At 40.7% G+C, this 26388-nt stretch overlaps 2 protein-coding genes across 2 annotated transcripts; both read right to left on the reverse strand.

Moving 5' to 3' along the window:
* Positions 1-1143: 1143 nt before the first annotated feature.
* On the reverse strand, positions 1144-12751 carry LOC137049873 (tripartite motif-containing protein 16-like). Its single transcript, XM_067428623.1, has 6 exons — positions 12112-12751; positions 7991-8086; positions 7671-7904; positions 3790-3949; positions 3351-3398; positions 1144-3117 (listed from the first exon to the last, which is right to left on the reverse strand). The coding sequence occupies exons 1-6, from the start codon at positions 12685-12687 to the stop codon at positions 2585-2587; spliced, it is 1647 nt and encodes a 548-aa protein (XP_067284724.1). The 5' UTR covers positions 12688-12751; the 3' UTR covers positions 1144-2584.
* Positions 12752-15004: 2253 nt separating this feature from the next.
* On the reverse strand, positions 15005-21834 carry LOC137049871 (zinc finger protein 420-like). Its single transcript, XM_067428620.1, has 2 exons — positions 21691-21834; positions 15005-19254 (listed from the first exon to the last, which is right to left on the reverse strand). The coding sequence occupies exons 1-2, from the start codon at positions 21773-21775 to the stop codon at positions 17390-17392; spliced, it is 1950 nt and encodes a 649-aa protein (XP_067284721.1). The 5' UTR covers positions 21776-21834; the 3' UTR covers positions 15005-17389.
* Positions 21835-26388: the final 4554 nt, after the last annotated feature.

Below are 26388 nucleotides of genomic sequence, written 5' to 3' on the forward strand. Positions count from 1 at the left end.
TTAGTTAAGAAATATTGATCATTGTTAGTTTTATCATAGGTCCATTAAAAAAGTTATTTTGGTTTTGATTTTAATGTTATTAAACAGTAACTAAGAAATTAACATTACTTAGAATAATTAATTCTTTATACGTATTTTTCATTGTCAATAATGAATTAACATGTTAAAGGTGCACTATGCAGCTTTCCGTCCACCGGAGGGCGCCTATTCAAAACAAATCGTAGTTTGATGACGCAAAGTGTGAGCGCAGCATCTTGGGAGATGTGGTCTTGTCATCACAGCCGGTGGAGAATAGGACTCGGGCAGAAATCACGTTCATGCATGCGGTTATTAACGTTACTGTAATCTAAAGCAGATCAGGACCGAGTGTTGTGGACCTGAGCACAGCTGCTGGAGCGATTGTTAAACAAATACCCGCCTCGCGAATACCGGGACTTTTATTATGACGGGACGGGACACAGTTGCCGGGCGCCTGCACAGATCCGCTCTTCCGGTTATGATTTTGAGGTAATGTAGCTCTGTTTATCATATTAGATACATTTAAGTGTGTTCAAAACGACGTAATGACTTTACTCTGTGCGTTCGCTTGTTCACACTGCTAAGAGTAAAGCGCTCCTGCGAAATAAAAGCCGAAACCGAGGGTAGCGCAGATATGACGCGATTGACAGGCGACTCCCTCAAACGCAATGCTGAAACGTCCCTGTCCTCAGTTAAAATAGCAATTTTCTCACAATTTACAAATAGTTGAAAACTTCTGGGATATTGTAGATACTCAACTGGACAAAATATATAACACCGGCCTAGTGGTTTTTGGATATTTTACTGCAAAAATACTACATAGTGCACCTTTAACTAATGAAGTTGTATGTCTCAAAGTTTTACTGAACAATAACAAATAATCAAAACATTTCTAATCATTAGGGCATGTTGTAGTCCAGACTAAAACATAAAAATGTTTAAGTTTGAAAATAAATAGCCTATTAAGTCTTTAAGTATTAAGTATTTGGTGCTGTGATGAACAACATTGAGATTACAAAAACGAATGGCTGTTTTAAAAACTGCAGGCGTTTTTTGTTTGTTTGCGGGTTTCCGGGGTAACCGCGCCATTCTGCAGTTCATCAGCGCCCTCTGCTGTCATTGAGCGGCACTTCATTAGCATCTCCTTCACTCGTTGATGTGCTTCTCATTTACATCCAAGTGCGTCTCCTTCACTCGTTCATGTGCTTCTCGTTGACATCTGAGCACGTCCCTTTGATGCAGAATACAGCGGTGTTGAGCATTTATACGGTTGATGGGCAAAGTATTCTTGAGTGCATCATAAAAAATTTAATAATTGTTAATAAATTATTATTTATGATATTGTGAAGTGCCCACGATAACAATATCGTGCATATTCATTATCATGATATATCGCATTACCGATTTTTTTATGAATGGGAGCAAATGACGCTTAGCCTGACAAGCCTGACCCACATCAAGATGTTTGGTCTGGAAACTCTCCATTGACGGCTCAATCCGAGGGGCGGATAAACGGCTGTCTTTCAAACTCCCTCTGCACGCGATAGGAGAGCGCTACACCAACCAGAGCAACGAAGGTGAATCAGAGCTTGTTGATAGATTAAACATTTGCCGTATCCGGTCGGCTAAACTCCAAACACATCTTCCCTTTTTAAGAATGACTTCAGTGCCGTTCTTTGTTCTTTTCTCAGAGAAAAGCTTAACTCCAAGTCTTCCAGAGTCGCGGTCAAATCTGATTCGAAAGACCGCCGTTCGCCAGTTTCTGTGTTTACTAGAAGCACGCAAACGCAACTAGCCGTCGTCATTATGGTATTGAGGTATTGAGAGTTGCTAGATGACACTCGCGGGCAGATAAGATTTGCTGCCACTAGGGTGCGTCTAGATTTCTAGGCTAGATGATGCTCATATTACAACCAAAAGGTACTGTGGCAAGCAGCGAGGCGAGGGACCGTGAGAGCGGGCCGGTGGCGAGTGGTAATGAGTGCCAGCTGCGTGACACACCGGTCTCGTCTCACCATGGCGGAGTGACGGGAGTATAAAGGGAGGATCAAAGAAAGTGGAAGACGAGAGAGGACCTGGCCTGGACTGGAGTTTTGTTTATGTTTTGTTATGTGTGTGCGGGCAGTCGTCCGTGAGGGGCTGCCTGCAGTTTTGTTTATTTAATAAAAGTTGTTGAATGTTTGCCAGTTTCCGCCTCCTTCCTTCCCATCTATGAACGTTATTACAGGTACTGACACCGATTATCATATTCAGAACTCCTGGCACATATTAACACATTACGGTCACTATAAGACTGAGAATAAAAAAGAGGTAACAAATTGACATTTTAGTCTTAGATCTTTTAAATGATGTATAGTTTGTAAAGGTAATTACTTACATCTACAGTAATTTTGAGCTATTTTAAGCAAAGAGAGCTTCAGCATGTCCTCGGCCTTGCGAAGCATAAGAGGTTAAATAAACATGATTATCGTCTTTCTGCATCAAGCCTCTTTAATTCTTAACATTATCTAGTTAAGCCAGCTCTAAGTATAATGGGAAGAATCTCTTTAAAAACTATTCTGATTCATCAACACAGTTTCACTGATCCATAATAAAGCCTAAACCCAGGATAGAGTGTGTGAGTGAATTTTGCGCTGACAGTGTAGATGAGGCTCATTGTGTCTCCAGAGACGCTGTAGAAGGACAGAGTTCCTGCTCTGTGATCCACATACACTCCTATTCTACTGGCGATGGGCATTACGGGGAGTTCAGTCTCTATCTTATTGTGTATGAATGAGTATCTGGATGGAGAGCAGTACAAACTCCAGGACTGATCATTATATCCAAACACGCACTCATTACCCTGTCCCTTCCTGCTGATGCTCTTATATGACACTGATATATACACGGCACCAAACAAACTCCTGCTCCACTCAATCTCCCAGTAACAGCGACCACACACACTCTCTCTACACAACACCTGAGCATTGTACACATCAAATCTGTCTGGATGATCAGGATACCGCTGCTCTGTGTCGGTGTTAGTAATCTCTCTGTTCTTCTCAGACAGATGGAGGCGTTTATTCACTGTGTTCAGGTCTAGAGTTAGCTGACAGGAATCTGATAAAAAAAACAAAAACATCAGAATCAGAAATTAAGAATCTGACCGTCTAAAGTAGATGAACTCTTCTTGTTTAATAAATTAGCAGTGTATCAGTACAGTTTACCAGATATCCTGTGCAAGTCATTTACATGATCAACTCTAAAACTCTTCTGTCATGTTTCCTTTCAGTCTTCCTACATGAAGAGCATGAACACACTCAGTTTTTCACCTTGATTTCTTAGTGACTTACATTGTAGGAAATCATTCCTGGTCCTGGGAACAGTGTTGATGGAACTGTCTGTGGAAATCAACAGACATGAAGAGTGTGATTGTAATGTCAAAAGAAAACGATCCCTCCACCTGTTCCAAAGACATTTTTAATATGATCTTCTACATGATATGAGATGATGGAGGATCATTTCTGAGAGCAGATGAATCTCCAGATGTATAAACTTTGCATAAACACAAAATGAGCATAGAAATGTGCATATCCACATAAACTAAGTGTAAAATAAACCAGGCGTAAATATGTGTGCCCTCTGGGTTTAGGCCAAAATTCCGATCTCGGCGCCCTCCCCCCAGACAACACGAAAACATTTTTGTGTACTCATAAACTGCCCACTGTGCGTACACACACTTTTAGGATGAAATCTTTGCTAACTTTTATACATGAGACCCTAGGACTTTACCTCTGCCAGAGATCTTCTTTAGCTCCACTCTGCAGAAATCCTCCAGTTTGTCTCTCAGCCGAATGACAGATTCTCTCATGCCGTCAAAAGAGGAGAGAGAACTGAAGAGATTGTCATTGATGTCTGTAGATTCAGGAGGAGCTGAGAGAGACTGGAAACTCTGCGGAAAACAGAAATCAAAGCTTATCACCTCCACACTACAGCCAATAACCTGCACTAATGTTAGATGTGGCTCTTGTCGATCTTAAATTCTCTCAAGCACTTTCACACATCTGCTTCAGTCTTCTTATTTTCATTATATCATGTTAGAGCTATAAGTTCTAGCATTTGACACTTACACTATGTTTGAACATTCTAGGTAAAAAATGGCATTTGACCCCCAATCGCTCCCTAGACTCAGCAGAAAAAATGACTGACCGCTGTTTCAGGTGTGTGTTCATGGTGTATGTGTGTACATATCCAAGGAGGGACTGGTGTGAACAGGACTGAACGGGCTTCTTCCTCTCCAGCGGGGTTCTTCTTCGTGAAGAAAAAGGATGGTTCCTTGCGCCCTTGCATTGAGTACGGGGGGCTGAATGACATCACCATTAAGAATAGGTATCCGCTACCAAGATCAAGATATCAAGATCCTGCAGGGGGGCAGGGTACTTCACGAAGTTGGACCTTTGCAATGCCTATCATTTGGTTCGGATCAGGTAGGGGGACGAATGGTAGACGGCTTTCAATACACCCACAGGGCATTTTGAGTAAAGGGTCCTTTCCCTTTGGTTTGACTAATGCCCCAGCCATCTTCCAGGCACTCGTCAATGACATGCTGAGAGACATGATCAACAAATTTGTCTTTGTGTATCTGGATGACATCCTCATTTTTTTTCATTCAATCCAGGTACACATCCAGCACGGCGGTTTTCGTCTGCACCCATTTTAATAACTCCGGACCCTACGCGGCAGTCTGTTGTGGTGGTTAATGCTTCAGAGGTAGGTGTTGGAGCGGTGCTATCGCAACGGTCTCCTCTTGACAACAAATTGCATCCGTGTGCTTATTTTCCACACCGATTGTCTCCCACAGAACGGAACTACGACATCGGCAATCGTGAGTTGTTGGCAGTGCGGCTGGATTTGGGGGAGTGGCGCCACTGGTTGGAGGGTTTGGCAGAGCCATTTCTGGTCTGGACCGACCACCGGAACTTGGAATATATACAAATAGCCAAACGACCAGGCAGGCTCACTGGGCACTTTTCTTTGGGCACTTTAATTTTACCCTGTCTTACCGACCAGGCTCCAAAAACATTAAGACTGGTGCTCTCTCTCGTCAGTTCATGGCTCTGGAGGACGCAACTCCACCAGACACCATTCTTTTACCTGGTTGTGTGGTGGGGTCCGTCACCTGGGGTATCGAGGACAGCATCAGGCAGGCTCAGTCGGGGGCAGAGTTAACGGAGGGTGGCCCGGCGGGTCTGCTGTTTGTTCTGGAGTCTGTTTGGAGGGAGGTTCTAGAAAGGGGCTACTCGTCCAAGCTGGTCTGTCACCCAGGAGTGAGGAGAACGTTGGCTGCCATTCACCAGCGTTTTTGGTGGCCAGGTATGGGAAGGGATGTTCGTGGTTTTGTGGTCGCCTGCTCTGCCTGTGCTCATAACAAATCCTCTAGTTCTGTACCCGTTGGTTTGCTTCAACCTCTTCCAGTCCCATCTCGCCCCTGGTCCCATATTGCACTGGACTTTGTGTCTGGATTACCGGAGTCCAGTGGCAATACGGTTGTCCTAACTGTAGTGGATCGCTTTTCCAAGGCGCTCCACTTCATCCCTCTCGCTAAACCTCCCTCAGCCAGGGAGACTGCTCGGGTGGTCGTGGACCACGTCGTTCGGATCCATGGTCTTCTGGAAGACGTGGTTTCTGACAGAGGCCCCCCAGTTCATCTCCCACTTCTGGAGGGAGTTCTGTCGACAGATTGACGCTACTGCTACTCTGTCGTCAGGATTCCATCCACAAACCAACAGCCAGACCGAGCGTGCAAACCAGGATATCGGCAGGGGCCCTTCACTGTCTGGCTTCTCACAATCCCTCATCCTGGTGCCAGCAGCTTACGTGGGTTGAGTATGCGCACAATACATTGCCGGTGTCGTCTACTGGATTATTTCCTGCTTCTTGCTGTCTGGGATATCAACCCCCTCTCTTTCCTTCACAGGGTTCTGAAGCTGCGGTTCCCTCAGTTCAGGCATTTATCAATGATTCCTCCACTACTTATGCTTCTCTCTTTCTCTGCTTCTCTGTCAGTGTGTCTTGGTTACCATCCAATTCTCAACTGTTCAAAATACTCCTGTTCTAGTTGTGCCAAGCTTACATGCTCTGATTTTTTTTCTGCTTTGATTTGCCCAGTTCCTGTATGCAGACCTGTTTTGGATCATTTACATGGTTAATGATTTTTGATGGCCCATCTTCCTTATCAACTGTCCTTAGGGATTATTGCATTGCTGAACTGTCTCCTGGTTTGTATCCTGACTACCCTTGGATTTTGCCTCAGCTCAGCCCTTTACCTGGCAGCTCGGCTTCGTGTTATTTTTTGTGTTTGTTTTTCCCTTGCTGTTGGGTCAATAAACTAAGCTATCTGCTAAACTGCTCTTGGGTCCCTGTTTCATCCCAGTACCCCTAACATACCCTTTCATGGAAACGGTATTCCCTGGTGGCTGTGGCTCTTCCAGCAGATTAATGCTCCTGACACAAACCACAAATGCTTCAGGAATGGTTTCAGGAGCACAACAACAAGTTTGAGTTTGTTGACTTGGCCTCCAAATTCCCCAGATCTCAGTGCAATAGAGCATCTGTGGGAGTCCGATCCATGGAGGCCCCACCTCGCAACTTACAGGACTTAAAGGATCTGTGGCTAACATATTGGTGCCAGATACCACAACACACCTTCAGGGGTCTAGTGGAGTCCATGTCTCGATGGAAAACAAAAATGGATCCAACACAATATTAGGAAGGTGGTCATGATGTTATGACTGCTCAGTGTACATCCATTTGGTGACACAATACACATGCATGGACTTCAATTTCATTGCTATGCTGATGACATTAAAATGTACCTCACCCCCACCTCTGATAGGCCATCCTTGCTTTGTTTTTGTTTTAAGATCAACTCGGAGCCGAGCGGTGAGTAAGTAGGTCAAGTGCAGATGACGAACACCTGTCTCTGATTGCAGTAATTGCCGTGGAGAGACCGCATTTAAGCCACTGACGGGACAGAGAGAGTAGAGAGAGTTGGACTGGGACTCCACTCATGCTGCTGGGGAAAAGTGAAGTGCTGCTGAGCAAAAGTGAACTGGAGCAATCCACATCGTGCGTTTTGAGTTTGTGCGCCCCTGTGCGCCTGTTTTGTTACTACTTGAAAGTGTCAAATAAAGAGTTGCGAGTCCCAGTCAAGCCAACCCCATTTTCTTCATTCATGCACACATACGACCCATATCACAGTGAACACTGCTGAAAATTGGTGCCATCAAAGTAATTTATTTAATCATGATGTACATTTAAAAGTAAAACATTTAAATTTTTAAATGTTGTGGAAGTTTTGAACTGTTCATGGCACTAGTGTTGCAGCTATATCTTCCAGATGAAGAGCTCTGAAAATTGTTTCCTAGATCTCCAGAGCTAAAATGCATTTATAAGTGTTGTCTTTTTTTAAAAAAAACAATACAATCAGATTTGGAATTACCTCATGATTATATAACAACAAACAGAATTCCTGACAGCACTTTAGTCAACAACTTAACAGTTAAGTGGCTCTTTCAAAAGATGATCAGATTATGAGATGAGCCTGACAGATGATTACATAATAACACGAACACACAACACTTCAGTCAAGGGCCATTCTAGATCTCTGTTACCTGCAGGAAATGGATGTGATCCTGTGTGTGTGAAAGCTGCTCCAGCTCAACATCTCTCCTCCTCAGATCATTGATCTCCTGCTCCAGTCGCTCCAGTCGTCCTTCAGCTTGACTAACTGCAGTCTTTTCCTGATCTCTGATCCGCTGTGTTACCTCAGATCGGCTTCTCTCAATGGAGCGGATGAACTCAGTGAAGATCCTCTCACTGTCCTCCACTGCTGTCTGTGCAGAGCGCTGTAAGGACACACATCACAATCACACAGTGGCTTCAGTTAGTCCTGACTGAGACTTCTCAAACTGCTCTTCTTCTCCAGACTCACCTTATGAGCCTCCACAGCCTCTCTCAGCTGCTGAAGATCTTTCTCTCTCTGCTGGATCCTCTTCTGTAATGACCTCTGTGTCTCCTTCATCTGGTGCTAAAGAACAAACCAATAACAGAGATGTTACTTTATACTACAGACAGTATATGAAGGTTCATTAACAAAATTTGGGAGGAGCACATTCAGGTAATCAACCAGAGAAAGAGGAAGCTGATATAGCCATCTCTCACTTCTGTCCTGTGACAAGTTTCACAGCATCCCACCATCGCCTTTCACTTGGCTGGTTTCTATCCCAGTCAAGGAGGGGGAATGCTCTGGGTTTTGGCCAATTTTCAAGCTTTGACCCCTCCCCATCAAGACGATTCAATTGCATCCGTGCAATTTTGTGTGAACATTTCCTGTGATTTTGTCATGTACATTTTCCAGCCATTTTGAATCAACCGGAAAGCTTGTTTTTTTTAGAACTCCTCCAAGGCCATTGCTCCAATTTTCATGAAAATTGAACCAGATCATCTTCAGACAATGCCGGAAAAAAAGTTATGGAATTCAAGTTGATCCGTACAACCGTTCGCAAACATCGCACAAACAAATATGTAGAGGTTGCAAAAATACACTTAAGGCTATATCTCCGCAATGCTTTATTGCAGGGCTATTCAAATCTTACCCTGGAGGGCCAATGTGGTGCAGAGTGTGGGTGGGTGTGTTTGATCAGGGTTGGAGCTAAACTCTGCACCGCATTGGCCCTCCAGGGTAAGATTTGAATAGCCCTGCTTTATTGTATTCAAACCAAGGTACATGTCATGCATGACCTGAGGCAACATGCAGTGTTTCAGCGTAGCGCCACCTACTGGTCCAGAGATGGCTATTTTTGCTTATATCTTCTGAACTGTTGGTCCAAATATCATCAATAGTCTTGTTAGATGCGGGAGTCGATGCAGAGTAGACTGATATCCAATTTTACCATATCAGCCATTTTGAATTATGTGCTAAAATGCTGTATTTTATGAACACATAAATTGTTTGTAGTATGGGTCATCACCACGTTGCCCTGAAAGAGCCTGAGAAGTTTCGAAACAGCACCACCAAGTGGATACGTCATTTTTTCAAATGCTTATAAATTTGGGTGTGGTTGACTTATTTTCATGAGGGTCATCTCCTGAGACTCCTGAATCGTTGCTGAGTCTAGCAATACTAGACTTGCCATGTTTTGGCATATGGTTTGTGCAGCGTCGTAATTTTGCGTTTAATAAACGTTAGCTGACATCTTCAAAACTACTAGTCTGATCGAGACGAAACCAGCCTCAGAAGTTCTGAAACATAGGTCAATAGCTAATTGCTAATTCTAGAGACAAACACATGTATGGGCTCACTCCAAGGACACATAAAAAAATGGTGGGATTGTGCCTCTTGGTGGATAGAACAAAACATGAAATTAGTTTTGACTACAATGCAGTATTACGACATAAAATACTATATAATGCAATACTTTATGAATACATTGGTGTGTCATCAGCACCATGCCTTTAAGGTACTCAAAGGGTTTGTGAAACAGCACCAACATGTGGTCCATACTTATAATTAAATGTACAAATATGCTAATAATGTTTGACTAAATTAGTTTATAGTAATGAAATTGGTCTCCACAGATTTCCTCGGTCACGCTGAGAACATAGATACAACATTTGCCATATTTGGTCAAACTTCCTGTCAGCCATCTTAGTTTGTTTTCAAAAAACATTTTCAAACCCCACCTAGAACGTTTATCCGATTTTCACCAAAATCGAAATGTATAAGACCATGATAAAAAGTTATTGATTTTGTGTCGATAGACAAAACCGTTTTTGTATAACGCAGCAACAATTTTAAGGCCTCTTGAGGCAACATAAACATAACATATTGACACCAAACTTTGAATGTGTCATTGCCACCTCACTCTGAGAGCACTACATAAATTCCACCAACTATTGGGCAAAAGTGATAAACCATTAAATCCTAATATTAGGGATTGTTTATATGATTTATCAGCAATTTTGCCCAAAATCATCTTAAAATGTCTGCATTTGCTATTTATGGCAGTTGGTCTGACACTCCCAGCCATGCTGGTATGTCTTCTCGTCTTTTTTGCACTTGGCCCCGTAATTGTCCCTTGCAGATATATTTTTTTCAGTGTTTTTGCTTTGTTTAAATTTGCTGTTCAGCATTTACTTTAGGTGTATGTGCATTTTGGTCTATATGTGTTGGTTTGCTATTTGTATATTTATGTGAAAGGGGTGTAACTATCCACCTCTATTTTTGGTGTTTGAGTCTGAACCTCCTCGCAGGTGTTTTGTTTCCCATTTTGATTGGTTCATTATTTCACATGGTCTTTTAGGCCCCGTCCACACGGAGACGCGTTTCGCTGTATACGTATAAATTTTGTACCGTATCAGCATTTCGTCCACACGGATCCGGCGTTTTGGAAGCATGAATCCGATATTTTTTGAAACCGGGTCCCAAAGTGGATAAATCTGAAAACGATCATCTTCCATCTTCGTGTGTACAGCGAATCCGTATATTTTCTGAAACGGTGATGTCATCACACTACGTCCAGCACGGTGAAAGAGGTAAAGGATACAACTACGGCCACTGGGCATGCGCACATCAATATTGCGTCATTTAATTACCGTATCTGCATTATTGTAAGGGTATGTTTTGGGTTGGGGTAGGTGTAGGCATTAATAAAACACATCTGTTAAGTAGCAAATGTATTTATTGTTATTTAATTGTGAGATTTTGGCTCACCGCCGACCCCTTCTAGCCACAACTCTTCTTCTCCATTTTTAGTGTATTTCTGTGGCAGAATTACAGCGCCACACACTGGCCTGGCATGCAAACTACATCGTTTTTAGTCCGTTTTCTTAATCCCGTGTGGACGCAGATATTTCTTGAAACGAGGAAAAAAAATGATCGGATTAGGAAAGCGCTGGCTTCGTGTGGACGAGGCCTTAATTTCATCTAGGTTAAGGATCAGTATTATAATTAACCTTTTTTTGTTTATTTGGAAACTGTTTGGTTTAGTTTTGTCTTTTGATGCAGGAGCTGAAGCTTCAACGCAGGCTGTTAGCAGGCCCAAGTGTGTGGTAGTGTGTGATTTATGCTTGACCTTACTGGGGTGTGTGTGGTGAGACCTGTGCACAAGGTGGTAAGATTGTGATATAGTTGCCTGGTTCTCAATAAATTAGCTTACCTACCATTGGTAAGCCTCTGTCTCATTTTCATGTTTTCTAGTGTCTTCCATGTTTGTCTATTCTAACCTGGTCCTATAGTATTTTAATACTTATTATAAAACTTTTCTTTTTTTGGTATCCACATCTCAGGCTCTCTTCCTTTTGAAACCCGATCATGTGTCCTTTTTTGTACTTGATTAATATTTCCCTAGTCATCAGGGTAGCGTAGTGAGCTGTATTTTAGAGTTAATTTTTTTACGATTCCCTACTGCCACACATAAATTACTATATTTAATTTCGTGTATGTATAAACTCGTAAAATAACATGAAGAGCTACACGAGAGAAAAATATGATAACCAATAAAAAGTATAAATGAATAACCAGTGGCTGTAGGTTCAAACTCCTGAAGGGATGATTGATCAGTTTCCACCATTGTACATGAATTCACATGAAGCTGTTTCATGAAAGTGAAACTGACCCAGATTAAGATATTCACACTGATAGTGTTTCTACGTAACAGACCTGCGGCTCTATTTGGAAAAACCACAAGTGAGATGTTTTGGAGACAAAGTTAGAGAGGCCAGGTTGAGATGGTTTGGACATGTTCAGAGGAGGGAGAGTGAATATATTAGTAAAAGGATGCTGAGGTTAGAGCTGCCAGGCAGGAGGTCAAGAGGAAGACCAAAGAGGAGGTTTATGGATGTAGTGAAGGAGGACAAGAAGGTAGTCGGTCTGAGAGAAGAGGATACAGTGGATAGGACTAGATGGAGCAGATGATTTGCTGTGGGAATCCCTGAAGGGAACAGTCGAAAGAAAAAAGCATTACCGTGAAAAAAACGTATAAGTCTACACAGAACAGAAACCAAAGCATAAAGAGAAAGCAATGTATCAGTCTGTAGTTTAAAGTTTCATACCTGTTTCTCTGTCCTCTGAGCTGCTGCTGATACAGTGTCGTGGTTTTTATGTTCATCCATACACAGCACACATATACACGTCTGATCAGTGCGGCAGAAAACCTCAAGGAGCTTGTCGTGTTTCTGGCAGATCATCTCCTGCAGTCGTCCTGTGGCTTCAGTCACTTTATGTGGCCTACGTGAGTGAAATTCCTCATGACGGTCAAAATGAGTTTGACAGTAAGACTCCAGACACACCAGACAGGACTTGACGGCTTTGTGTTTTCTTCCAGTACAGACGTCACACTGCACATCTCCAGCTCCAGCGTAACAGTCATCAGGAAATTTTCCCTTCTTCAGTTTGTCCACCACTTCAGCCAGCATGGTGTTTTTAGCTAAAGCAGGTCTTGGACTGAAGGTCTGTCTGCACTGAGGACAGCTGTAGACGCTCATCTGATCCTCCTGATTCCAGCAGCCCGTAATACAGATCTTACAGTAACTGTGTCCACAGGGAATGGCCACTGGATCCTTCAGAAGATCGAGACACACCGGACACACAAACTCATTCTGAGCCACTGAAATTCTGACTTCTGCCATTTTACTGTATAAGAGACACAAACACACAACAGCAACTTTAGTTTCAGTTTATCTGAACTGAAGAGTTTCCTGTTTCCTGCTTCTGTGTTTGAGTAACGCGTGCAAACCACGTGTGTCTGAAAATCTGTAAAGCAAGTTCCTCATTCCTGGTGTAGTGGCTTTCAGTCTGCGTTGTTTTTTTCTTAAAGGAACACTTCACATTTTGAAAACTTTAAGCAGAGCTTAGCATTCATCATTGAATTGGATTAGACCATTAGCATCATGCTCAAAAAATCACCAAAGACTTTCAATATTTTTCTTATTTAAAACGTGACTCTTCTGTAGTGACATCCCAGATAGCAATGAGTCGGCGGACCACCGGTGGTGCTCCAGAGACAGTAGAAGCGTCAGAATCACGTAATCGCAAACACGTCTGACGGCGCACCGCCGGCGGCAGCAGCTTTTTAAATGCGGCAACCGCCTTAGTTCCTATAACTTAGTAGTTATAAATAACAGATTTTTTTATACTAAAGAACCAGGTTTTCAATTAAAAATGGTTAAAAACAAAAAAAACAAAAACAGCCTTACAAGGAAATTATAATGCTTACAATAATTGTTAATAACAAAGAGGTCAGCTCTGAGATGAAAATAATTACCAGTAAACATTATATCAAATAATAAGGATACCAAATAAATTGAGGTATAACATCACATTTACAGGCCATTTCTAACAATAGCATAATGTTATATAAATGAGGTAATAATTTAGAGTAAAGCTCTGGAGAAGAATAGGCCATTGTAAGTGGCATTGCTGACCTGGGCACACCTGATTTGCACTGTACTGCAAAAAGATCGGTGTCTCTCGTATAAGTGTTAAACAAAAAATGTGTATAAATGTGTATAAAAATACTGAGGTAAAAACAGTAAAAAGCCTGACGACGTGTTTCTCTGACCTCTAGAATAAGGCAGCGCAAACTGATATGTTCAGTGATTTCTCGTGTGCCTATATAAAGGACAAACAACCTCACCATCCCATATCTATCCAAGGAACTTCCTTCAAGCTATTCAAAAAAAAAAAAAAAAAAAAAAAATATATATATATATATATATATATATATATATTTTTTTTTTTTTGTTGTTGTTTTTTTGTTACTGACTGCAGGATAAAGAAAGGTTTCCAGTTGTCAGTGATGCTGGGGTGTCAGCAGTCAGCCTAGAAATAAGAGATCGGCTGCAGGTCCTTCTCAGCTGTGTGGCGTCTTTTTCCGCCTTCACGATCAGATGCTCCTTTCAGGTAACGCATAATGTTAACCTGGACCACCTCATCAGTGGCATCCTGGGTTGCCGGGTCCTCTCGGATGGCTCCTGTAGAAAATACAGATCGGTCATTCCATTAGAATGGCATAAGAACATGCACATTAACTTAAATATATAAAAAATATCCAACTTACTTTGAACAATGGTCTTCAGGAACATGTCTCTAAAACATGCTTTACTCCCTACACCAGTACAGGTTGTATTAATGGAAAGGTGATTAGAGAAGGTACTCTGAAGCATTGTATCCTTGTATTTCAAAGCGGCTTGCCACCAGCTGGCCGTGGTCCATTAGGCGGAGGCAACCGCCAGAGAAAATGAAGCAGTCGGCCGTCGCAAGTAATGGGAGTGACGTATTTGGCGGCAAACGTTTCATCACCACCAGCGGGACGCACCTATAGCCGACAGCTTAGGGCCGGCGGCAACAAAAAGCCCTGCAGATATTTTTTGCTATCTGGGATAGTGAACTAAAAGATTTTTGGTTCACTTGGTTTGGTTCCTTGATTTTTGTTTCTACATTTTTCTTTGGATAGTCAGTTTAGTTGATAAAACTTAGATTTGATTGGTTTTGTTTGGTTACTTCCTTTGCTTTGGTCTCTCGTGTTCACCTTCCCACCTCGTTCGTTACGGTTGTTGTAACATCCTGCCAATTCTAGGCTATGTAAACAGAAAGGGAAGACCACGTAGATTGGCATATAAAGAAATATATTTCTTGAAGATAAAGAATGAACAACTCAAGTTGCATAAAGTCAGTATATTAGGTTGAGAAATAAAACAAAAGGCCTCCAATCATTTGGCACATAGTCTTAGAGCTAAACCTTGACTCACTGGGGCTCAGGTCAGGAAGCAGACAAAAACTGGCTTGACCAACCGTCTGCTAGCTGTCTCACGTCACTGGAGTCAGCTAAATCCCAGCACATAGAGACTCTTTCACCTACATATCACATAGAGACTCTTTTACCCAGATATTATACATAGATACTCTGTTCCACAAATTAGTAAATACAAAAAAACATTAAAACCATTTAACGGTGAAGTTTTTTATTGATGTCCAACAACTAAACAACAGATATAATACAGATATAATACAGATTAACAAATAATAAAGCTTGGGTTGCTGAATATTTGATCCCTTTCCCCAAAAACGCTTATTCTTAATGATATGATTACAGATTATAATCTAGATGTTTGTTTGACAGGGTTCAGGGTTAAAACCTGACGACTATGAGCCACGTCTGAAAGGTAAAGGGGGAGGTGTTGCTGTAATTTATAATAATCTCTTCAGTATTACTCAGAAGTCTAGTTTCAAATATTATCACTTTGAAGTCTTGATGCTTTATGTAACGTTATGTAGTGAAATGGATTAATCCTGTTTGACATTTGTGTTAGCTACTGTATACAGGCCACCAGGGCACAATACAGACTTTATCAGCAGCCAGTACTAATTCCAATAGAAAAATCAGCAAATTCTTTGATAAATTCCTAATTGTTGGTTATTTTAATATCCATGTAGACAGTGAAAAGACTTATTGGGATCATTGGGATCAGGACCCACTTATCTGCAGCAGAGCGATGACATCATTACCTAGTATCATGTACACTTAATTTAGCTAAGGCTGCAAAGCCATCCCCTCGCTTCAAATATGGCAGGACGATAACCACTGCGACTAAAGATTGCTTTGTTAATAATCTTCCTCATCAGTTCCAAATAACTTAATGTTGTAACAAACTATTGACTTTCTTTTTTTCCAGCACTTTAGACAAAGTTGCTCCCTGGTGCTTAAAGAAAATAATCCAACGCTGTGGTACAACAAGCACACATTTGGGCCCTTAAAACAGAAAACAAAACTGGAGGTTTTTCGCATTTTGTGGAAAGAGCATGATAGCACAAAGAAAGGACTGTGAAAACTGTGAGATCTGCTTTTTTCTCAACTCTTTTAGAAGAAAAGAAACACAACCCTAGGTATTTATGAAATACAGTGGCTAAATTAACCAAAAATAAAGATTCAACTTCTGATTGTTGTAAACAGCACAGCAGTAATGACTTAATTAACATCTTTAAGTGTAAGATTGTAATATTGGGATTTGCAGCCGTATACTACAGTATCACATCAGACAGAGCATTGTAGTGTCACTGAGAAAAAATTACACCCATTCACTGCTATAGGAGAAGAAGAATTTGCTAAACTTGTTAAATCACCAAAATCAACAACATGTATGCTTGACCCTATACCGACTAGGCTACTAAAAGAGATGCTTCCAGAGGTCATAGATTGTTTTCTTAATATCATTAATTCATCCATGGCATTATGTACTAAAAACTTTTAAGTTGGCTATAATTAAACTACTCATTAAAAAATGCAACTTGATTCTAAAGAATTTGTCAATTTCAGGCCAATCTCATATCTACCCTTCTGTCAAAAATTCTAGAAAAGGCAGTGTCCTCACAATTGTGCTCCTTTAAAAAAGAAAAAGGTATCGGTGAGTATTTCCAGTCAGGATTTAGACCGTATCATAGCTGAGACTACTTTCCTCCAAGTTAGGGTTAGCATTCTACCATCTTAAAATATATCTAAATTACGGCACATGCTTTCAATGCAAAATGCTGAACAGTTAGTACATGCGTTCATGAGCTCAAGGCTAGATTATTGTAATGCTCTACTGGGTGGTTGCCCTGCTCGCTTAATAAACAAACTCCAGCTAGTCCAAAATGCAGCAGCTAGAGTTCTTACTAGAACCAGGAAGTATGATCATATTAGTCCAGTTCTGTCAACACTGCACTAGCTCCCTATTAAACTTTGCATGAATTTTAAAATCGTACTTATTACTTACAAAGCACTAAATGGTTTAGCTCCCCAGTATTTGAGCGAGCTCTTAACACATTATACTCCATCACGTCTATTGCGGTCTCTGGCCAGTTGGTAATATCTAGAATATCTAAATCAACTGCAATCAAAGGCGGTCAATCCTTCTTTTATTTAGCAGCTAAACTCCAAACTAAACTCTTCCTAGTATTGTTCGGGAAGCAGAAACACTCTGTCAGATTAAATCTAGACTAAAACACAACTCTTTACTATTGCATCCGCATAAAACATTTTAATTTATAATCAGTTAACTGATTGTTAGGCTGTATTAACTAGGTCAACCGGAACCGGGATCACTTCCCATAACACCTGATGACATAATATAATAATTGCAATAAGCTTGGTAACATTATAGTTATCTGCTGTGGCTATTCAGCCAGATTTTCCATTATTTCTGCATTATTTTCCTGTTTAACACTGTGAACCTGCTTTAAAACGATCGCCATTGTAAAAGGCGCTATATAAATAAAGGTGACTTTACGGACAGTCAAGTTATTCCACACCAAACTCGCTCATCCATGTCTTTATTTGCCTTGCTTTGTGCACTAGTGTGCAGTCATGTTGGAGCAGGAAGGGGTCATTACTTCTTGGCAGGTGTAAGCCTTTTCTCCAGTGTGAACTCTCATGTGGCCTTTAAGATGCCCTTTTTGAGCAAAACCCTTTCCACACTGCTGGCAGGTGTAAGGCTTCTCTCCAGTGTGAATTCTAATGTGTTCCTCAAGGGTTCTTTTATGAATGAAACTCTTTTCACACTGTGGGCAGGTGTAAGGCTTCTCTCCAGTGTGAATTTTCATGTGTAGTCCAAAGTTTCCTTGATGAGTGAAACTCTTTCCACACTGCTGGCAGGTGTAAGGCTTTTCTCCGGTGTGAGTTCTCATGTGTTCCTCAAGGGTTCTTTTTCGTATGAAACATTTTCCACACTGTGGGCAGGTAAAAGCCTTCTCTCCAGAGTGAACTCTCATGTGTAGCTCAAGGTTTCCTTTATGAGTGAACCTCGTTCCACACTTTTGGCAGTTGAGAGACTTATCTTCAGTGTGGACTCTTGTGTGGCTTTCAAGATCTTCTTTTTGCACAAAGTTCTTTCCACACTCTTCGCAGGTGAAAGCCTTCTCTCCAGTGTGACCTTTCATGTGGTCTTTAAGACTCCCTTTGTGACTGAAACTCTTTCCACACTCTTGGCAGGTGTAAGGCTTCTCTCCCGTGTGAACTCTCATGTGGGTTTTAAGACTTTCTTTTCGACTAAAACTCTTTTCACACTGTTGGCAGGAGTAAGGCTTCTCTCCAGTATGAACACTCATGTGGACTTTAAGACTAATTTTTAAAGTGAAACTCTTTCCACACTGTTGGCAGGTGTAAGGCTTCTCTCCGGCATGAACACTCATGTGGACTTTAAGTTTCTCCATTTGAATGAACCTCTTTCCACACTGTGGGCAGTTGTAAGGCTTTTCTCCAGTGTGAATTCTCATATGGATTTTAAGACTTTCTTTTCGAGTGAAACTCTTTCCACACTGTTGGCAGGTGAAAGGCTTCTCTCCAGTGTGAGTACTCATGTGGGCATTAAGAATATTTATTTGAGTGAAACTCTTTCCACACTGTTGGCAGGTGTAAGGCCTCTCTCCAGTGTGAATTCTCATGTGGGCTTGAAGTTTCTCTGTTTGAATGAAACCCTTTCCACACTGTTGGCAGGTGTATGGCTTCTCTTCCATGTGAAGTCTCATGTGGGCTTTAAGTTGATCTTTTTGAATGAAACCCTTTTCACACTGTTGGCAGGTGTAAGGCTTCTCTCCAGTGTGAATTCTCATGTGCTGCTTAAAGCTGCTTCTTCGAGGGAAACTCTTTCCACACTGTGGGCAGGTGAAAGGCTTCTCTCCAGTGTGAACTCTCATGTGTTCTTCAATGCTTACTTTATAAGCAAAACTCTTTCCACATTGTGGACAGGTGTAAGGCTTCTCTCCCGTGTGAATTCTCATATGGGCTTGAAGATGCCCTGTTTGACTGAAACTCTTTCCACACTGTTGGCAAGTATAAGGCTTCTCTCCAGTGTGAACTCTCATGTGTTGCTCAAAGCTTCTTTTATGATTGAAACCCTTTCCACACTGTTGGCAGTTGTAAGGCTTCTCTCCAGTGTGAACTCTCATGTGTTTCTCAAAGTTTCCTTTTCGAGTGAAACTCTTTCCACACTGTTGGCAGGTGAATGGCTTCTCTCCAGTGTGAACTCTCATGTGGACTTCAAGGTGTTTTTCAATTAAACTCTTTCCAGGCTTTTGAGTGATTTTTTGAGAGGAAATATTTTCAGTCTGTGAGCAACTAAAAGATTTTTCTCCAGTTATGAAATCATGATGTTGCCCATACAGATCTTTCTCTTCCATTTCATTTAGTTCTTGACTCTCCACTTTCAGTGCCATCAGATCTAAAAGAGACAAAAACAAGTTAACCCCAGTTTAATGGCATAAAACAGACATCAAGACATTAAAAAATTTACGGCATAAAAAAACAACAACAACATGCAGGTTAGATCCTATACCCACTAAGCTACAGAAAGAGGGGTTACCCTTTAATTAGGAACATTTTAAAGCTCCTTTTCCATCATGTTTGGATTCTATGTGTCCAGGACACTACCACAGTTGTCATTTAAGTGGTTTGAAATATATTGCTGTGTGATATGGAAAATATCTAATTGTGATTTTTCTGAAAGATTATCACGATTGCGATTAAATTTAAGTCAAGCATATGAGTACAAGATGCCATGGGAGCCAAATGTAGCAATATCCTTTGACCACTAGATGGCAGTAATAGGTGGGGTCACCAGCAATATCACATTATATTTAAATCGGGAACGTATGGTTCTTATCATAGAACCACAGTTTTAAACTCTGTAACAACAGCTTATACATTTGAGTAAATTATTTGAGTTGTCAGATGTGATTGACCTGTGGTAATTGTTTTTATGAGTTCACACTTACAAATGATTGAATAAAGTAAAAAAATATAAGCTTATTTGTTGTGCTGTCCGAAGCGATCAAGGGCTCCGAACGAAAGAATAGGTTTTAAGAAAAAAACTCCTAAGAACTTCTATTGCCATTTAGGAGAACTCTTAAAACTTACTCCAGGCCCGTGCCAACCAGCTTGGTGTGGTCTTTACAAAGATCTTTAATTTTTCACCGACATTAGCCATCATCCCACCCTGTTTAAAATCTGCTAGCATCATCCCTGTTCCTAAGAAAGCAACCAAAAATAACTAAACAACTACGGATGTTTAACACCAATTATCATGAAGTGTTTAGAGAGACTGATCTCACAGCATATCAAACCAGCCTTTCCTCCACCCTGGATCCGCACCAGTTTGAGTTTAGACCAATCCGGTCTACAGAGGACGCGATCAACATAGACCTTCACACTCCACTTATCCATCTTGTGCAGCAGAGCTACGCAAGAATGCCCTTCGTAGACTACAGTTCAGTGCTCAATATAATTTCAGAGACTCTAGTACACAAACTGACTGAAGTGGGCCTCTCTTCTTCCATTTGCACTTGGATAAAGGATTCCTTACGAACGGCCCACAAACTGTTAGGATCTGCCCTAATCTCTTATCCTCCATCACACTCAGTACCGGCTCCCCACAAGGCTGTGTACTGAGCCCTCTACTCTACTTCTTGTATACATGAATGTACTTCAATCAATCCAACCAACAAAATCATCAAATCTGCCGACGACACTAGTCATGACCAAAAGTTGGGAATGACACAAATATAAATATTCACAAAGTCTGTTGCCTCTATAGTCTTTTTGAATATAACTTAGAATGTTCTGAAGAGTGATCAAATGAAAGGCAATTAATTGCAAAGTTGGTGAGGACAAGGCAAGAGATCACTTTGTCATGCTGATTGAGTAAGAATAACAAAGTGGAAGCCTTAAAAGGAAGGTGGTGCATGAAATAATTGTTCTTCCTCAGTTAAACATGGTTACCTGCAAGGAAACACATGCAGTCATAATTTTTTTGCACAAAAAGTAATTCACTGGGAAAGATATTGCTTCTAGTCATATTGCACCTAAACCAACCATTTCTCAGATCAAGAACACTTTCAAGGAGAGAGGTCCAATTGTTATGAAGGCTTCAGGTCGCCCAAGTCCAGCAAGCAGAAGAACCGCCTCCTAAATTTGATTCAGCCATGGGATTGGGGTGCCACCAGAGCATAATTTGCTCAGGAATGGCAGTAGGCAGGTTTGAGTGAGTGTGCATGTACAGTGAGGTGGAGGACGTTCTGGTGACAAGAAGGGAAGCAAAGAAGCCACTTCTCTCCAGAAAAAACCTCAGGGAGAGACTGATATTCTGTAAAAGGTACAGGGATTGGACTGCTGAAGACTGGGGTAAAGTCCGGCATCTTCTATGGCTTGTCCATAGAAGAAAAGGTAAGCGATACCATGAGTCCTGTGTCATGCCAACAATACTTACGGTACTCAGGAGACATAATTTAGACTTTACTGTATTACAGTGTGGTCCTCCAGTTGCACGGCAGCAGACAAGCTTTCTCTCCCTGGAAAGCATTGCTTGCTCTCACTATCCCTCAATGGCCAACAACACCACCAAGGAGATATCACATTCAGGGCACCCTCTGTTTAACCTTTTGTCAGTTGTGATGCATGGATGTGCGCTGATATTATGCATTGCTTTTGATGACAGTCAACCCAATTCAAGCAGGATAAAAACGCTTTAATTAGGACACTCTTCAAAAATATCACTCATATCTGTAGAGCTTGTATAACTAAAGAATGATGTAGTGTTAAGAAGGTTTTGGGAAATCAGCCCTGGACATTAAATAAGTTCAGCTTTGAGAATGAAACCAACCTGTTTGTTCCTCAGTTTCTTCATGTTTCACTTCGAATGTTTCTTCAATCTTTACATCTTCACTTTCATCTTTAATAAACGCCATCTTTGTAAATGTGTGTCACGTCGATCTGTCACACATCGCCAGGAGTTTTTTTGTGTGTTTGTCCTGTTTAAGACAAGAATAATTAACAGAAATATAAAACACATCCTAACTAAATCTCTGAACTACAGCTGAGAGACACTCAGTCACTGGTAAAGGACAAAAACTCATAAAACTGCCCATAAAAACACTAAATACTACAAATTATTAGTGTTTTGACCAGCAGGAGTCATCAGTGTTTGAGGTAATTCGAGTGAGCTGACTCAGTGAATCATTCTGTGTAGCGATTGATTGGAGGGTTTTACAGTCTACGCTTATGTATCAGTGCGGTAAATTTCTCCAATATTATAGTACTTGATCTGTATAAAGGGCAGTGGATTTGCTAACATGACTATCTTGCCGGAGCTTATTGCTGTTTCTAGACAATGTTGTCTAGTGTCTGTTAGATCACACAACACAAAGACTATCAATTGCCATCAGACGCACACTAACTGGAACTTAAAACTGGGAAGCAACTCCTCTTTTTTGGGGGTTGGGGGGTTGGGAGGGTTCCCCATAAAGTTACACCAAGCTTGTATTTGATGTCATTTCTGAGAGTCTATCTTTTTAAAAAAGCCCTTTAAAAAGCTGCACAATAAATGAAAAATTATACAAAATTATTTTACTTGTATAACACATTTGGATTTTTATTTAAAAAAAAGTCGGATACAGAGCTCGTTGACAGATTAAACTTTCGACATATCCGGTCAGCAAATCTCAGAACACATCTTCCCTTCTTAAGAATGACTTCAGTGCCGTGAAGCTGATTCGAAAGACCGCAGTTCGCCAGTTTCTGTGTTTACTAGAAGCACGCGCAACTTGGCCGTCATTATGTTAAGCCCCGCCCACCGACTATAAACGATGTGATTGGTGCGACCAGAGTTTGGCGTTTACAGCTCAGAAATGAATTGAGAGTTGCTAGACGACACTCACGGCAAATTAGATTTGCTGCCGCTAGGGTGCGTCTAGATTTCTAGGCTAACATGATGCTCAATTTGCGTTTGGAATTTATTTGGTAAATACATTTTTATCATAGTTTATGCACGTTTCCATATCAGATAGAACATGTATCTGACTCAAACGAGCGTTTTCTATGCAGTTTTATAATTTATGCACATTTTGGCATTTCCATTCAGCATTTTTTGATGTGATATCCCAAAATGCACATAAAAATAGGTGGATGGAAACTTAGCTAGTGGTTTACTTACTCAAATATTCTATAAAATGAGTCACATCTTTATAAGAAATGGCTTAAATTATATTATGATTATGAATAAATCATAGAGACATGATTATAGAGACTTACGATTATTTTTGTTAATCCATTTATTGTTTTCTCTATTGTTAAGTAGTGTGTAACTTACTTGGTGGATTCTGCATTGTGTTTAATAATTAAATGAGCATTTGTTCCACAAATACAGAAATATACTATACTGATGTAGAATTATGGTACATGTAGACACTTCCCTTTGGCCAGATTCTACATAAATATTTAAAAGGTGATAGCTGAAATCTTGCACTGCAAAATTATAATTTACAAAGAATGAATTGAATTATTTAATTCAATTATTTAATGAACAAAGCACACAGACAATGGCCACAGGTTGGAGCCAAGCAATATTTTACCATCTCCTCCTTTTGAGCCAGGAAAACACCTGCAATTATTGAGCTTCATAAAGCTCAGTTTCTCTCTTCCCTGCTCGGCAGTGCCCGAGCTCATGTTTATGATAAACTGATTCACGATATATAGACAGAAATGAGACGCAGCTTTTCTGTTAAGCATCTGTGGATGAGCTTTAATCACAATAAATAACGTTAATTAACGTTAGATAACGCATTATAAAGTTAAGTTCAATAATCAAACATCCATTTAACTGTTCTTGTTAAAACTATGAGATTGTCTGAACAGATAGTATTGATTTAAACGCTTAAAAAGCTTAAAACACAAACCTTTCTTCAGCAGAATCTCAACAGATGCAGGAGCGCGGCGCAGCCTTATGACGTCACATCTCCACTCCAGAATAAAAGTCCCGATCTCATGCTCAAGTCACAAAATGTATCAATAATTTGCTCAATAAATGGTTAAAGATAAAGGTAAAAAGAAAAACAAGTGAAGATAGAGAAAAATACCATAAGAACATGAGGGTAAGATTGGGTTATACAAATTAAAGTCATTATCAAATGTGGATATAAAATTTTCTAAGAAAATACATTAATTTTATAACCAATAATAACGAGCGCTAAAAGAGTAGGTACTAAATATCCAGATCTTGTTAAGTATGAATGCGATCCGCACCTTATGCGCCTAGTGGACATTATCATGTGACCCATGACGATTTCACAAGCGCAACAACTCGTGTGACAGGTTTAATTCATCTGGCTTCTGTATATTAATATTGGTTTAAACTTGCTTATTTTGTGGTCTTTTTTAAGAAACAGCTGCCCATTTATTTTATCATTGTAGTATAATAAATACATTTTAACCCTACTAATCTGACAGTTACATCCTTTTTTTATCCTTGCAAAAAACCCAAATCGTGATCTCTTGAATATGCTGTTAATTTCTTTATTTTATATGCAAAAAATGTCATCCACAAGCAAAAGTGGGCTAAATCTCCTTTATATTTCCCCTTTTCTTGTTAAATTTAACTCCTGTTTCATCCCGAGCTTATGAAATAACTCAAAATAAACTGAAAATTTACTAACAACTAAGGAAACATGAATGAATGAGTAAAATAATTAATAAAAGTAAACACCACAATAAATGAATAAATGCCAACACATAAAACAAAGCTTTATTCAAACGTATTGTTCTAGCGATCACACATTTACAGTTGGTGAACGCCACATCTGCTGCCCGTCTCAACACAGGTGTGCCAGTTCTGCAGCTTTATATTCATGAAGCAGTTGACCAGCGTGAACACCTTCGTCTGTCCTAGCTGTCCATCATGGCCCTCATAGCGTTTGGACTTTTGCGTGTAGTGGGCTTTCTGGTTTGATCTCTGTAACCGTCACCACCAGTGTGTGCTTGAGCAAGGCTCTTAGCTCCAGGGGATCGTCCCTGTAATAAGTGCACTGTTAGACGCTTTTGGCCTTTTTCTAGAAGTCTCACTGGCTCTGGGTTTACTGAGGATGAAGAGACCACAGCAATATCTGGCCCAGATGAGGCATTAAGGGCCGGTGAAGAGATGAAGGGTCCAGGATCCTCAGTGCTCACACCCATCTGCTGACATCTCAGATCCTACACAAATGCACAAACATTGTTATTTGATTTCTGTATTAGAAGTAACTAAATGATCTTACTTTATATTCTTGTTTCAGGTTTTCCCCACACATGCCACCCGTGGTCCACCACAAAAGCTCTGCAGTAAATGCACGGACATCAAGAACCAGAAAAGTGCTGAAATAACTCTCTTTGAAATAAAATACAACTTAAGATTTAAATAGATGTTTTATTCATTTCTGTAGTATACTGACTCAAAGCCTTTGATGACAGCATTCTTCATCAGCCGCTCTCCACCAGATAAACACACACACACACACACACACACACACACACACACACACACACACACACACACACACACACACACAAGCTCTTCTGTCCCTGTAACATCAGACAAGATTAATGTTATGTTTAATACTACATTTAAATGTACAGGTCCTTCTCAAAAAAAATTACCATATTGTGATAAAGTTAATTATTTTCCATAATGTAATGATAAAAATTTAAATTTTAGATTCATTGCACACCAACTGAAATATTTCAGGTCTTTTATTGTTTTAATACTGATGATTTTGGCATACAGCTCATGAGAACCCAAAATTCCAAAAAATTAGCATATTTCATCCGACCAATAAAAGAAAAGTGTTTTTAATACAAAAAAAGTCAACCTTCAACTAATTATGTTCAGTTATGCACTCAATTCTTGGTGGGGAATCCTTTAGCAGAAATGACTGCTTCAGTGCGGCGTGGCATGGAGGCGATCAGCCTGTGGCACTGCTGAGGTGTTCTGGAGGCCCAGGATGCTTCGATAGCGGCCTTAAGCTCATCCAGAGTGTTGGGTCTCGCGTCTCTCAACTTTCTCTTCACAATATCCCACAGATTCTCTTTGGGGTTCAGGTCAGGAGAGTTGGCAGGCCAATTGAGCACAGTAATACCATGGTCACTAAACCATTTACCAGTGGTTTTGGCACTGTGAGCAGGTGCCAGGTCATGCTGAAAAAACAAATCTTCATCTCCATAAAGCTTTTCAGCAGATGGAAGCATGAAGTGCTCGAAAAAGTTCATATGTAGTTTGGTTTGCTCGTGGTTGTGCCAAGCGCTTTCACTTTCGTGTGGTTCAGGGCCGTGATAGCAGTATTTCCGGTGCAGAGAACTGCCATCCTCTGTTAATCCTGCGCTAGTCTTGTGTGTAGAGGTTCTGTGTGCGTCTTTAAGATGTAAGTACGGCTTTGCAAGAATGACGCGTTTATTGCAGAGGTTGCTTAGGTGGCGAAGTTGTTATACCCGTGTTATTCCCTATTGCTATACTGCTGATGCCTCTATGGCGCATCACAAGCGATCCTAAATTAGC

This window comes from Pseudorasbora parva, chromosome 20, assembly GCF_024679245.1.
Source record: "Pseudorasbora parva isolate DD20220531a chromosome 20, ASM2467924v1, whole genome shotgun sequence".
In the NCBI taxonomy this organism is placed as follows: domain Eukaryota; kingdom Metazoa; phylum Chordata; class Actinopteri; order Cypriniformes; family Gobionidae; genus Pseudorasbora; species Pseudorasbora parva.

What these genes read in the sequence shown, in the direction of transcription:
- LOC137049873 (XM_067428623.1), bottom strand. Translation starts at nt 12,687, where the DNA reads ATGGCAGAAGTCAGAATTTCAGTGGCTCAGAATGAGTTTGTGTGTCCG. An exon ending in CTCAGAGGACAGAGAAACAG is followed by an intron (nt 8,087 to 12,111) that starts GTATGAAACTTT and finishes TTTGTTCTTTAG; the next exon opens with CACCAGATGAAGGAGACACA. An exon ending in CAGGAATGATTTCCTACAAT is followed by an intron (nt 3,118 to 3,350) that starts GTAAGTCACTAA and finishes TTTTTTTATCAG; the next exon opens with ATTCCTGTCAGCTAACTCTA.
- LOC137049871 (XM_067428620.1), bottom strand. Translation starts at nt 21,775, where the DNA reads ATGGCGTTTATTAAAGATGAAAGTGAAGATGTAAAGATTGAAGAAACA. An exon ending in AGAAACTGAGGAACAAACAG is followed by an intron (nt 19,255 to 21,690) that starts GTTGGTTTCATT and finishes TGTCTCTTTTAG; the next exon opens with ATCTGATGGCACTGAAAGTG.